This window comes from Perognathus longimembris, chromosome 11 (genome assembly GCF_023159225.1).
Source record: "Perognathus longimembris pacificus isolate PPM17 chromosome 11, ASM2315922v1, whole genome shotgun sequence".
Lineage (NCBI taxonomy): Eukaryota > Metazoa > Chordata > Mammalia > Rodentia > Heteromyidae > Perognathus > Perognathus longimembris.
In genome coordinates this window covers 66,550,962-66,565,071 of record NC_063171.1, presented here as the reverse complement: position 1 = coordinate 66,565,071, position 14,110 = coordinate 66,550,962, and the positions used below count along the sequence as shown (strand labels likewise).

The window sequence follows — 14,110 nt, the reverse complement described above, 5'->3', positions numbered from 1 at the left end:
ACGGCAATCCTCCGATCTCAACCTCCTAGGCTACAGGTGTGAGCCACTGGCACCTGGCTTATAAATTGTGTTAGAAACAAAACAATAATAGAAACCACTGAACATCCCGTAGTTATCTACTTGGTGAACAAAACCCTTACAGTGAAGATGATAAACACTATTATATAGACAAATGCAAGTTCCACTCAGGGACACGAGGCTGTAGCCTCCCAGAGCTCAGATGGCTGAGGCAGAAGGATCTACAAGCCCAGGACTTCAAGAGCAGAACCCGCCTTAAATAGAAACAACACAAAACAACCCGCACACCACCACAAACAAATGATGAGTGTGTGACATAAGAAAATACGAGAAGGGGCTGGGAATGTGGCCTAGTGGCAAGAGTGCTCGCCTCCTTTACATGAAGCCCTGGGTTTAATTCCCCAGCACCACATATATACAAAAAGGCCAGAAGTGGCACTATGGCTCAGGTGGCAGAGTGCTAGCCTTGAGGGAAAAAAAAAATACAAGAAGTTCTTCAGGTTAAAGAGAAGTGAAATGGCAATTCAATGTACAAAAAGAAAGCACACTCTTTACCAGTAACATATCCAACAAAGGAATATATCTAAAATATGCAAAGAAAGAACTAAAAGAATTACGCCCCCAAAACTAATAAACCAATCAACAAACGGACAAAGGAGCTAAAGAGAATTCTCAAAAGAAGAAGCGAGCTGGGCAAATAGAGGAAACAAACACTCCAGAGGCCCAGCCGCAGGGGAAATGCCAAGCAAACACTGAAATCCCACCCCACCCCGGTTAGACTGGCCAACAGCAAGAACTGGAAGAACCAAAGATGCTAGTGAGGATGCGGGGGAAAAGGAATACTATTGCACTGTTGGTGGGATTGTAAACCTGTGCAAACATTCTGGACAGCAGTCTGGAGGTTCCTCAAAAAACTAAACAGAGCCAGGTGCCGGAGGCTCCTGCCTGGAATCCTAGCTACTGAGGAGGCTGAGATCTGACGATTGTGGATCAAAGCCAGCTTGAGCAGGAAAGTCCATGAGACTCTCCTCTCTAATTAGCCACCAGAAAACCAGAAGTGGCTCAAGTGGTAGAGTGCTAGCCTTGAGCCGAAGAGTTTAGGAATAGTGCCTAAAAAGTTCAAGCCCTACAACAAAGAAAGAAAGAAAGAAAGAAAGAAAGAAAGAAAGAAAGAAAGAAAGAAAGAAAGAAAGAAAGGAAGGAAGGAAGGAAGGAAGGAAGGAAGGAAGGAAGGAAGGAAGGAAAAAACTAAAGAGAACTTCCTTATAATCCAGCCATACCACTCTTGGGCATCTACCCAGATCATTGCAAGACAGGAAATGGCAGACACTTGGACACCCTTGTCACTGCTGCAGTACTCACAATAGCTAAGCTATGGGAACCGCTCAGATGCCCTACAATAGATGAGTAGATTCAAAACTGTGGTACCTACACACAATGGAATTCTACTCATCCATTCAAAAGAATAATACTATGTCATTTGCAGGAAAATGGATGGACCTAGAACAAATCATGTTAAGTGAAGCAAGCCAAGCTCAGAGAGACAAATGGTGCATGTTTTCTCTCCCATGTGGAAGCTATAGCTAAAATATAACTGGACATGATAACCCATTCAGGACTCCAGGCATTCACAGTTAGACTAAAGGAGGAGGCCCTTTGGGGAGGACCCCAAAGCTATAAGCCGGTGAACATGTAAAATACGATTTATCTAAATGAATTCCAGGAAATAGAAACATGACTCTGCTGTTCTTGCTGCTGTTGTTTTGGTATTTGTTTTTAGGGTTTTTTTTTTTTTTTGTCTTTTTGGGAGGCATAAACAGGGGCACAGAAAGGGAGGGAGGACGGGAGAACAAATGCAATCATGCAAATCAGTATATGCTATGTGAAAATGTTCTATGCAACTTGTGGAAGGGGTGGGAGGGAGAAATCGAGGGAAAGTGAAGGAAGGGATGACATTGTCAAAAAAAGAAATGCACTTACTATCTGACTTGTGAAATGGTAACCCCTCTGTATAACACCTTTATAATATCCATAAAATCATAGCTTTTAAAAAAAAGAAAGCACACCAAGGATGGAGTCAGGTGTGGTGGGTCGTTTCTACAACCCCAGCAACTGGAAGGTCAAGGCTGGAGGATCTTGGGATTGAGGGTAGCCCAGGATACACACGACGGGGCGTGTATCCTATTTAGAGATGGGTGGAAAAGATTCAAGGGAACTGAATGGGACTATGCAGTCATAAAGCCTTATGCTTATGCTACAATGAGTTATATTACACTGGCACCTTATACATTACTGTAAATCTCAATACACCCATTAAAATAGCCTGGATAAAATAGTTTGGGTAAATACCAACGTAGGAGACAACATAGCGGTTCTTAAGAAATAAAGTCAGGGAGTGAAAGGTGGCTTGGTGGTAGAGTGCTGGCCTCGCATGCATGAAGCCCTGGGTTCCATTCCTCAGCACCACATACACAGAAAAGGCCAGAAATGGCGCTGTGGTTCAAGTGGCAGAGTGCTAGCCTTGAGCAAAAAGAAGCCAGGGACAGTGCTCAGGCCCTGAGTTCAAGCCCCAGGACTAGCAAAAAAAAAATTAATAAATAAAACTGTCCAGAACGAGGTAAGAAGGGAGAAACGAAGGAACAGAGGCTAAATGGGATTGTCAGAAAATAGACACAAAAATAGTACATTTATGCCCAACCCTAACAATATCCACGGTCCCTTAAACCACTCAAGAGTCCAGCCAGGCAGAAGCCGTCTCTGGAGTTGTCTCTCAAGGGGCTGAGTCCCAGCCTCGAGCAAAAAAGCCGAAGGAGAGCGTGAGGTCTTCGGTTCAAGCCCCAGATCCCACCACCCCTGCCCTCCCCACCCACATAGGACCGAACAGCGGAGTAATAACAAACAAGACGAATTTTAATCCTTTGTTGTTGGGGGTGCCTCTCCTCTGAGAAGTTGAGTGGGAAAGACAGCTTCAGGTTAAACACGGATGCAGAATGCTGTTTTATCTCTGATGTTACCGTGAGTACACTGCATAGTAAACACTTCCAGATGTGTGTTTGTAATAGACACATACAGACAGAATCTTCCACTCACCTTAAACACATACATGCTTGCACACCATGTCCTTGTTTCAATGCCACGGATTCCATCCCGAGGAAGGCCTTCGTTGCTCTGAAGCCTCGTGAATTCCTGCAAGGTCCTCAGGTAGAGAGAGCCCTTTATCAGGAAAACGATTTCCTGGGTCAGCAGGATGACGTCAGTCACGCTGTGCCTTTCGACGTCACTCAGAACGCCCGGCGGCACTCTGACTCTGGTCCAAGTATGAAAAGAATCATTGGTTTGAAAGGTCTCCATGCTGGCGACCACCACAACCAACGAAAACCGACACGTGCTCCAGACGGTCATCAGCGGCGTCCCAGCGGGCGAGGTGAGTGGTAAAAAGCCAGGATCCTCCGGGATGGTCCGCAGAGGGGCCATGAGCAGGAAAGGAAGGTTCGCGATGAAGCAATCTTGAAAATCCACCCGGTTCCCCTTGATCTCCTTCAGCACATCATCGGAGGTCATGGGTATCTCGACTGTCCAGGTCCTAAGAGAAACAGGAGGGAAGGGAAGTGAGAACGTGGACCTCCACGATGGCGGACGGGCGCTCGGCAGGCCCGCAGATTCTACTTGTGGAACGAGCATCGGGGCTCGCGGGCAAACCCCTAGGTGGAGTCCACCCCAGTAAGGACGCAAACACGTCCCTTTCCAGCATGGAACGCCCGCTGTCCTGGCTGGTCGCCCTAGGAACTCGTGCCATGTTGGGAGCTCAGCATCGGCTCCCGCTGCTGGCAGAGGCCCTGGCCAGCCTGACCTTGGTGGATGCCAAGTCCCCGTTGCAGGGCCTGTGCCCAACCGCCACCACCGCCACCGCCACCGCCACCGCAGCCCTTCGCTCAGCAGCCCATTGTGCAATGGCTGCAAAGCCTGGGGAAGGAGCTGCCTGGCTTCCCGAGAGCGGCCCGGCCCGTCCACCTCCCTCTGCTGGGCCTTCACACCACACACAAGGAACTAAACCATTTGTCTACACGGGGGTTTAGCCAGGTATTTCTTCAAACTCGTCACCGGTTTTCCGGTCCCCTCGGAGGCCCTTCACCGTCCGCACCATCGGCCACGGCCCGTGAGCCGGTGCGGACTCGCGTGCAGAGAGACGAGCCAGGAGCCCTGCGCGCTGCCGTTTCCCGTCACTGCGCACTGGAATGCTGCCACGGCCCACTTCCCGCTGCAAACCCGTCCCTAGCTCCGCTCATCCCATGGCGCCCTAGGCGCGAGCTGGGAGAGAGAGGGCAGGGTGGCTGGACAATGGGGGGGCCTTAGCACGGAGGCCACTGTGGGGTCGGGTGGGGCCGGGCCCCGTAGACGCCGTTTCCCCCGGAGGGCGGAGTACTGACCTGCTGCACACACACACGACTCAAAGGCTCAGTGGTCGGCAACACTTGGGTGATGATAGGCGGTTTGGGTTGCATGCGCAGAGAGCAGCTGCGTGGCCCGTGGTCAAGCAGTCAGCATCGGCTGGGGCCTGGTCGCGGAGCAAGCGCTGACCCCGAGCTGACCCCGAGATAAAGGCAGAGATCGGACAGCAGAGCTTGGGTCCAAGTATCCTTAGGGCCTGTAACCCTCGGCCTGCCGAGGGTGCTAAGCAGCACCCTGGTCTGCCGCTAACACATCTGTAGGGTCTTATGGCCTGGGTGGTAGAGGAGACAGCACAGGGGCCAAGGACCCCCGCTTATCCTGGGCCCCTTAAAAACTAGCAGCTCTTTGCCTCCAAACTCCAGAGGCTCACTACGCATCCTGCCTCTACTCGCATCTGGAAGGGGCCAAGAGGAACGACTGAGGCTTCTATGTGACCCACCCCACAAAGGGGCCCCTCCGAATTCTGCTGAAGTCGGTGGCCCCTGAGCTGTCACCCACACACCAACGCCTTGACAGTAGCACTACGGGTGCTACTACTCTCTGATTGCTAGGCACAGTGAGCATCAAGCCACCAAGGAACTGTGGGTTTCTCTATGCATAGTGGGCCAGGGCGATACACTGGAGACCCACCGGCTGACTGGGATCTCTGAGGAGCGAGCTCTGACAGCCGGGGAGCAGGTCCCCTATGGCTAGACGGGGAAGGGGCCTGGTGGCCTTGGCTGTTGAAAGCGACCGAGCCAATGAGCCCTTTTGGGGCACATTATAGTTCTTAGGTAAAGGACTACTGTTCATTGTCACTATTAGATAATAGGAAGGAATTATTGCTTTTCCAATGTTGGCTTTGTATGGGAAACCTCAATAAATCTCTTCGTGAGTTCTAGCACTTTTTGGTAGAGCTTAAGGTGTTGTGGGTTGGTTGGTTTTGTTTTTCTACGTGAGATCATGTCGGCAAACAGAGACGAGTTGGTATCTTTCTCCCTTTGAAGATGCCTGTTATTTCTCTGCCTTGGATTTCCAGTTCTGCTGAGAATCAGTGCTGAGTGGGCAGCCTTGTCTTGTTCCTGATCTTAGAGGAGAAACTTTCAACTCCCAGGGAGTATGAGTTGGCTGCAAGTGTCACTTATGCTCTTCATTGTGTTGAGGTGACGTTTCTGCACACCTAATTGTTTTTGTGGTCAAAGTGAAGTACAGAGGGCTTGCAGTTTCATATGTAAGGCAGCGAGTACATTTCTTATCCAACTTGTTACCTCCTCCCTCATTTTCTCCCAATCTCCCTCCCCATTTCTCTCTCCCCATACCTAATTTTTTGAATTTATTTATTTTATCATGAAAAGGTACTGAGAAATAAAAAACCTTCAGATTGGAAAACAAGAAGCAAAATTATATTTACCAATAACATGACCTTGTATACAGAAAAACTCTAAAGAATCTATCAAAGTGATTAGGACTAATACATAAAAGAGATTATGCAAGGCACCAGTGGCTCATGTCTGTAACCCTAGCTATTCAGGAGGCTGAGATCTGAGCATTGCGGTTCAAAGCCAGCCGGGGTAAGAAAGTCAATGAGATTCTTATCTCTGATAAAACCACCACACACAAAAAAAAATGCATCATTAGTGATGAGAAAAATCCAGAAGCACCTGAAATAGAGTACTGCATGCCCTCTCTAGTCGTTACGTAACTTAAAAATGAAACATAACAAGTGTTGGTGAGACACTGCCCGTGGGAATGTGACACGGTGTGGCGGCTGCACAAAACAGTCTGTCAGTTCCTCAAGACACCAAGCAGGAAGACGGCTGGCAAGCCCAGTCCTCAGCACGGTCCCAAGAGGAAGGAGTGCCTGGTGGCTGGGGGCCCAGACCTGCACTTCACACAGTGCGCTTCACCGGAGCCCCGGGAGGGCCGCAGCCGCGACGCGCATGCGCGGCAGAAGGACTGCTCCAAACGGGATGTATCCACACGCCGAACCAAACAGCAACCACCACCACCACAAGAGAGTGAAGCATCTGTAACGAGCACAGGACCCGAGGACGGCATGCTACCTGAACTACCCAAACTGGGCAGAGCCACGGACAGGAGATGAGGAGCGCCACGGCTGGAGGAACAGGGAGTCATTCTCACAATTGTTTTGTATCGTAAGAAAATCCTAGGAGTGGGCTGGGAATGTGGCCTAGTGGTAGAGAGCTCGCCTTGTATACATGAAGCCCTGGGTTCGATTCCTCAGCACCACATATATAGAAAAAGGCCAGAAGGGGCGCTGTGGCTCAGGTGGCAGAGTGCTAGCCTTGAGCAAAAAGAAGCCAGGGACAGTGCTCAGGCCCCGAGTCCAAGCCCCAGGACTGGCAAAAAAAAAAGAAAAAAAGAAAAAAAAAAAAAAAGAAAATCCTAGTAGACTTTGAAAAACAATTCTTTTAAATTTCAAATGTTCTTGATTTCTAAAGATATTTGAAAAAAATTTTTTAAAGCACCAGCGGCTCATGCCTATAATCCTAGCTATTCAGGAGGCTGAGATTTGAGGACCTTGGTTCAAAGCCAGCCTGAGTAGAAAAGTCCATGAAACTCTTATTTCTAATTAACTACCAAAACAAAGCTGGAAGTGGCGCTGTGGCCCCAATGGTGGGGTGCTAGCCTTGAGCACCAACGCACAGGGGCAGCACCAGGTTCTGAGTTCAAGCCCCAGGACTGGCATGAGCCAGTGGGTGAGCGCACACACGTGCCCCCCCCCAACACACAGAATGCATACCCCTCGTTCTGGATGTCAGCTGGGGAGTAAACTCTTCTCTTCAAAAGTGTATGTATTGTAGGTTGCTGTCCCAAGGCTGACAGTACCTTGGTTAATACGATGGATTTCTGAAAAACAAAACAAAATTGGTTTTTATTTTCTGAAAAGACGCCATAACGTACTGGATTTGTTTCAGCTAAGATACCGTTTGTGTTTACGAGTGCTCTCCGTTTTCAGGACTCAGCTCGATTGCTTTGGCCCGTCTAGCTTCCTCGCTGGGAGAACAGTGCAAATTGTGTTAGCCACGGGCCGGGATGCGTGTGCCGCCCCTTGTCCAGCGTGTGCAGAGCTCTGGCTTCCGTCCCCAGCCCGCAAAGTGTCCATCAAGGCACAGTTCAGTGCCCGGCCTGTGGAAAACACCACGGATGACCGGGGTGTCACTGAGAATAACTAACCATAAATTATTATTGTTTTTTTTTGCCGGTCCTTTTACACGAACTCAGAGCCTGGGCTCTGTCTCTGAGCTTCTTTTGCTCAAGGCTAGCACTCTACCACTTGAGCCACAGCACCACTCCCGGCTTTTTTGGTCTCGCTGTGAACTGTATCTTTTTTTTTTGGCCAGTCCTGGTGCTTGAACTCAGGGCCTGAGCACTGTCCCTGGCTTCTTCCCGCTCAAGGCTAGCACTCTGCCACTTGAGCCACAGCACCCCTTCTGGCCGTTTTCCATATACGTGGTGCTGGGGAATCGAACCGAGAGCTTCATGTGTAGGAGGCAAGCGCTCTTGCCACTAGGCCACATTCCCAGCCCTGTGAACTGTATCTTGGGGACTGCTTTGTCATGTCTCTGATATTTAATTTTAACACCCCCCATATCAGAGAGACCATGTGCTGTTTGTCTCTCTGTTCTTGGCTTATCTTGTTCAACATGATTTATTCTAGACCTATCCATTTCCCTGAGAATGCCATTATTTGATCATTTCTGGTAGCTGTGTAGAATTCCATTGTATACAGGTAACATTTTTTTTTTGATCCATTCATCTGTAGTGGGGCATCTGGGTTGTTTCCTTATCTTGGCTATTGTGAACAGTGCAGCAATGAACATGGAGGTGCAGGTGTCCTGGTCGTATTCTGGATCCTGTTGCTCAGGGTATATGCCTAGGAGCAGGCTGGCTGGCTCGCAGGGTATGTCTATGTTTAGTTTTTTGAGTAACCTCCAGGCTGCTTTCCAGAGTGTTGTACTAGTTTACACTCTCACCAGCAGTGCAGTAGTGTTCGTCTTTCTCTGCATCCCCTCCAGCATTTGTTGTTGCCTGAGTCCAGAGTGTAGGCCATTCTAACTGGAGTGAGGTGGTATCTCAGGGTTGTTTTTATTTGCATTTCCTTTATTGCCAGGGATGTTGAACATTTCCTCATATGTTTGCCATTTTTATTTCTTCTTCTTTTAAGTCTCTCTTTAGTTCCCTTGTCCATTTATTGGTTGGTTTATTAGGTTTGGGAGGGATTCTTTTCTTGAGCTCCCTGTATATGATGGATATTAGGCCTTCGTGTGTTGTATTGCTGGGAAAGATCTTTTTCCCAGTTGGTTGGCTTTCTTTCTAGTTTAGTAGTTCTGTCTTTAGCTGTGCAGAAACTTTTTATTCTAATGTAGTCCCATTTGTCAAGTCTCTCTCCAATCTGTTGTGCCCCTGGAACTTGGTTCAGAAAGTTCCTGCTAATGCCTATGAGTCCTGGTGTTTCTCCTACTCTGTCCTGCAGTAGTGTCAGAGTTTTGGGTCTGAGGTTGAGGTCTTTAATCCATTTTGAGCTGATGTTAGTGCATGGTGATAGGCTAGGGTCCACTCTGAGTTTTCTGCATGTGGCTGCCCAGTTTTCCCAGCACCAATAGTTGAAAAGGCTATGTTTTTTTCATTATATGTCTTTGGCTCCTTTGTCAAATATCAGCTGACTGTATGTGGTTTTATTTCTGGGTCTTCTAATCTATTGCATTGAACGTTGGGTCTATTTTTGTGCCAGTATCGAGCTGTTTTTGTTATTACGGCTCTGTAGTAGAGCTTGAAATCTGGTATTGTGATACCTGCTTCTTTTGCCTTACAGTTGTATTAGCTATTCTAGGTCTTTTGTTGTTCCATATGAATTTTTGGATTGGTTTTTCTATTTCACTAAAAAATGTCATTGGGATTTTGATAGGGATTGCGTGGAATTTGTATATCATCTTTTGCGGTATGGCCATTTTCACAATATTGATTCTACCTATCCATGAGCATGGAAGGTCTTTCCACTTCTTGTTGTCCTCTTTGATTTCTCTCTTTAGATTTTTATAGTTTTCACTAAATAAATCTTTTACATCTTTGGTTAGGTTAATTCCTAGATATTTTATTCTTTTTTTTAGCTATTGTGAATGGTGCTGTTTTCATGATTTACTTTTCTTCTTGTACATTATTGGTGTACAGAAAGGCTGATTTTTTTTTTTTGCCAGTCCTGGAGCTAGACTCAAGGCCTGAGCACTGTCCCTGGCTTCTTTTTGCTCAAGGCTACCACTTGAGCACTCTGCCACTTGAGCCACAGCGCCACTTCTGGCCTTTTCTATATATGTGGTGCTGAGGAATTGAACCCAGGGCTTCATGTACACGAGGCAAGCACTCTTGCCACTAGGCCACATTCCTAGGCCCTGGCTACTGATTTTTGTGGATTGATTTTGTATCCTGCTACTTTGCCAAAATGGTTTATTGTTGGGATCCATCTTTCCCCTTGATGGAAGGGGCTTGATGCCCCTCCCCCAGCACTGGGGAATGCGGCCCTTTTACCCCCTCTGGATTGGAATCCAGAGGAACCGGTTGGGCAAACAGCCCCCAACCTTCTAGCCAGCCCGGCGTGCTCAGAGTGACGTTAGCCCTTGGGGCTCAGGTGACAGCTCTTAGCCTATCAGAATCCTGGCCAACCCCTTTCCCTCAAAATCATCTCCCCTTGTCCTTCTCTCAATAAAGTCAGTTCGCTCTAAGAAGCTGGCCCCGTTGATTGTGTTCGTTGCAGGCGATCACACATCTACGGCAGATCACGTGCTCGTCAGGTCGGAGCGACCCCCACGTCCCACTCTAACTTACCTGCAGGCCGAGGGTTAGGGGAAAGGACGAAAGGAGGGTGGAAAGAAAGAAGGAAGAGTCCGAGCCGGGAGGGGAAAAAAGCCCCAACAGTTTATTAGTTCTAGGAGTTTGGGAGTGGAATTTTTTGGGTCCTTCAGGTATAAGATCATGTCATCTGCAAATATGGACAGTTTGATTTCTTCTTTCCCTAGGTGGATCCCTTTAATGTCCTTTCCTTGCCTTATTGCTTTGGCTAAGGATTCCAGAACTATATTGAATGGGAGTGGAGAAAATGGCATCCTTATCTTGTTCCTGCTTTCAGGGGAAATGGTTTTAGGTTTTCCCACTTAGTATGATATTAGCTATTGGTGTGCCGTATATAGCTTTTATTATTTTAAAGAATGTTCTTGGGCTGGGAGTATGGCCTAGTGGCAAGAGTGCTTGCCTCGTATACATGAAGCCCCGGGTTCGATTCCCCAGCACCACATATATAGAAAATGGCCAGAAGTGGCGCTGTGGCTCAAGAGGTAGAGTGCTAGCCTTGAGCAAAAAAAAAAAAAAAAAAAAAAAAAAAAAGAAGCCAGGGACAGTGCTCAGGCCCTGAGTCCAAGGCCCAGGACTGGCAAAAAAAAAAAAAAAAAAGTTCTATTACTATTTTCGCCAGAGCCTTTAACACGAATGGGTGTTGTGTTTTGTCGAAGGCTTTTTGGGCATTGACTGAGATGATTTGATTCTTGTCCTTGGCTCTGTTAATGTGGTGAATTACATTGATTGATTTCCCCATGTTAAACTAGCCTTGCATCTGTGTAATGAGGTCTACTTGGTCATAACATATGATTTAAAAAATTTTGTTTCTGGATTCTGTTGGCTAATATTTTATTGAGGAGCTTTGCATCTGTGTTCAAGAGGGAGATTGGTCTGTAATTCTCCTTCTTTGTTGGGGCCTTGCCTGGTTTAGGGATGAGTATGATATTAGCTTCATGAGTTTGGGATTTCCCCCTCTGCTTCTATTTCATGGAAGAGCTTGATGAGTTTTATAGAATTCCCTGGTGAATCCATTTGGGCCTGGGCTTTTCCTTATTAGAAGATTTTTGATTGCTTCCTCTATCTCATTGTATGTTATTGGTTTCTTTAATTGATTTATATCTTCTTGGTTTAGTTTGGGAAGTTTATATTTCTCTAAAAATTCATTTCTGTGAAGTTTTCCTTCTTTAGCGAGTATATGTTCTGGAAATAGCTATGACTGTTTGGACCTCCTGTATATTTGTTGTAATTTTTCCTGTGGTATCCCTGATTTTACAGATTTGGGTTTCTTCTCCTTTTTGTTAGTCATGCAAGAGGTCTGTCAATGTTATTAATTTTAGGGGGAAAAAAGCCTTTTATTTGTTGAATAGCTTAAAAAAAAGTTTCTATCTCATTGATTTCTGCCCTAATCTTTGTGATCTCTCTCCTTCTAGTAGCTTTAAATTTTTCCTGCTTTCTGGTAGTTTTAATTGCATCATGAGGTTGTTCACTTGAGCTGATTCTGTTTTCTTCTTGTGTGAGCTCAGGGCAATGAACTTGGCCTTGAGCACTGCTTTTTCTGTGTCTCAGAGGTTCCTTTGTGATATATTTTCATTGAATTGCAGAAACTCTCTAAATTTCTTCTTTAATTTGTTCTGTAATCCAGGTGTTATCCAGTAGTGTTGTTCATCCTCTATGTATGTGAGTAATTTCTGCAGAATGCTTTGTTGTTGACCAGTTTGATTCCACTGTGGTCAGATAGAATATAAGGGATAATGTCAATCATCTTGTATTTACTAAGGCTCTTTGAACTATATAATCTATTTTGGAGTATGTTCCATGGGCTGCTGAGAATGTGTATTGAGTTCTTGTTGGGTGGAGTATATGTCTGTTAGTTCCATTTGGGATATGGTGTCTTGTAGTTCTGAGGCTTCTTTGCTTATCTTCTGTCTGGATGACCTGTCTCTTGGTGAGAGTGCAGTCTCCCACTACTATTGTATTTGGATCTATCTTGTTCTGTAGTTCTGAGTCTTTGATGTCTTTAGATATTCCATTATTTGGTGAATATAAGTTGATGACTGTTATATCCTCTTTATAGGTTGTTCCCTTTATTAATATGTATTGATATTCTTTGTCTTTTTGAACTGATTTTAATGAGAAGTCTAGCTTGTCAGAAATCAGAATAGCTACCCCTGCCTTCTTGCTGGGTACATTTGCTTGAAGATCGTTTTCCATCCCCTCACTTGGAGTTTGTTTTTGTCCTTGGCTGTGAGAGAGGTCTTTTGGAGACAACAGATGGATGGATCTTGTTTTTTGATCCACTCTGCAATTCTTCTTCTTTTGCTAGGAGAATTGACACTTGGATATCTTGATGCCCTACCATAGATGAGTGGATCTGAACAATGTGGTACCTATACACAATGGAATTTTACACAGCCATTAGAATAAGATGATGTCATTTGCAGGGAAATGGATGGACCTAGAACAAATCATGTTAAGTGAGATAAGCCAAGCTCAAAGAAATAAATGGCACAGTTTTTCTCTCATATGTGGAAGCTAGACCTAAAATACACCAGACATGGCAAATTATACAGGGCTCTAGGCAGCCACACACAATGAGACCAAAGAAGCATATTCCTAGAGGCTCAATGCTTACGTGTCTCTGATCATACAAAATAATATTTACCAAGATGAACCCCAGAAAATGGAAGCAAAAAGTTTTTTCTTTGTTGTTGTCATTTTCTTTTTGTCTTGTTTGTTCATTTATCTATCTTTGGGAGGGCAAGTCTGGACACAGAAATGGGGGGGGTCAAAGGGTAAACAAATGCAATAGTGGTACACACTAGACCCTATGTGGAAAATGAACTGTACAACTTGGTATGTGCTGTTCAATTTTGGGCTTGACCGTGTCTATCCTAGGCCCCCAGCACGTATCTCTAGCCCCCAGCTGCATCTGTGGAGGGCCCTCTGCCCAGGCCCGAGCTCTACCCTGCCCTTCACAGAGAAAAGAGGACTCTCCCCTGGGTTCCTGCTGGCTTCTCCAGGATCGGTGGTCAGGTGGTCAGTTGCTGTTCTCCGCCCGGACCCAGCCTCTGCCCTGTCTACACATCTTCAGCATCCAGCTGCCCACGCAGAGGATCTCCTGCCCCTAGTCCCATGGTTGCATTAAAATGCCCCTAAACACAGACGAGCGCCCTTTCTCCCTCTCCTGTGAGAGAGCTGGCCTCATCAGTCCTTGGTGACAATAAACGCCTTTTGCTGTACATGACTGTGCTCCTGTGTTCTTCTGGATGGTTGCTTTCAGAGAGGCAGACAGGGGAGAAAAGCTGAGAGAGAGAGAGAGAGAGAGAGAGAGAGAGAGAGAGAGAGAGATGATATTGTCCAAAAAGAAATGCACTCCTTACCTAACTGATGTAACTGTTATGTCTCTGTACATTACCTTTATATAAGAACAACGAAAAATATATTTAAAAAAGAATCTGGTTGAATTTGCAGCTGTGAACAATTCCTAACAACAACAAAAGATTTCACAGTATCTAAAAGGTGGACAACGTGCAATGATCCGTTGACGGCTGAATGCGAGGCAGCAGGGAGAAGAGAAGGGACTGCGGGGCCTGGGAGGGGTCTGGAGAGCAGCAAGGGACAAGTGCTCGCTGCTTTCTTTGCATGAGGCAGTACTTAGTGAGAAACGAGAAGAGAGCAGCATTTTCCCTCTGGCCTTTCCTGCTTGCTCAAGTAAATACTGTGTTCTTGAAACTAAGCAAGAATACCTTTAAAAAAAAGGGGAGGGGGGCAGATATCAGTCGCATATACCTATAATCCTAGCTATTCAGGAAAC

At 46.3% G+C, this 14,110-nt stretch overlaps 1 protein-coding gene across 1 annotated transcript in view; it reads right to left on the bottom strand.

The window, feature by feature from the left end:
- Positions 1–14,110, bottom strand: part of Catspere (catsper channel auxiliary subunit epsilon) — a 67,368-nt gene that overhangs the window by 42,643 nt on the left and 10,615 nt on the right. The window contains exons 8-9 of the mRNA XM_048357500.1: positions 7,211–7,317; positions 3,093–3,601 (exon numbers count right to left, since the gene is read on the bottom strand). Coding sequence (XP_048213457.1) covers positions 3,093–3,601; positions 7,211–7,317 — 616 coding nt within the window. The remainder of the gene's footprint in view (positions 1–3,092; positions 3,602–7,210; positions 7,318–14,110) is intronic.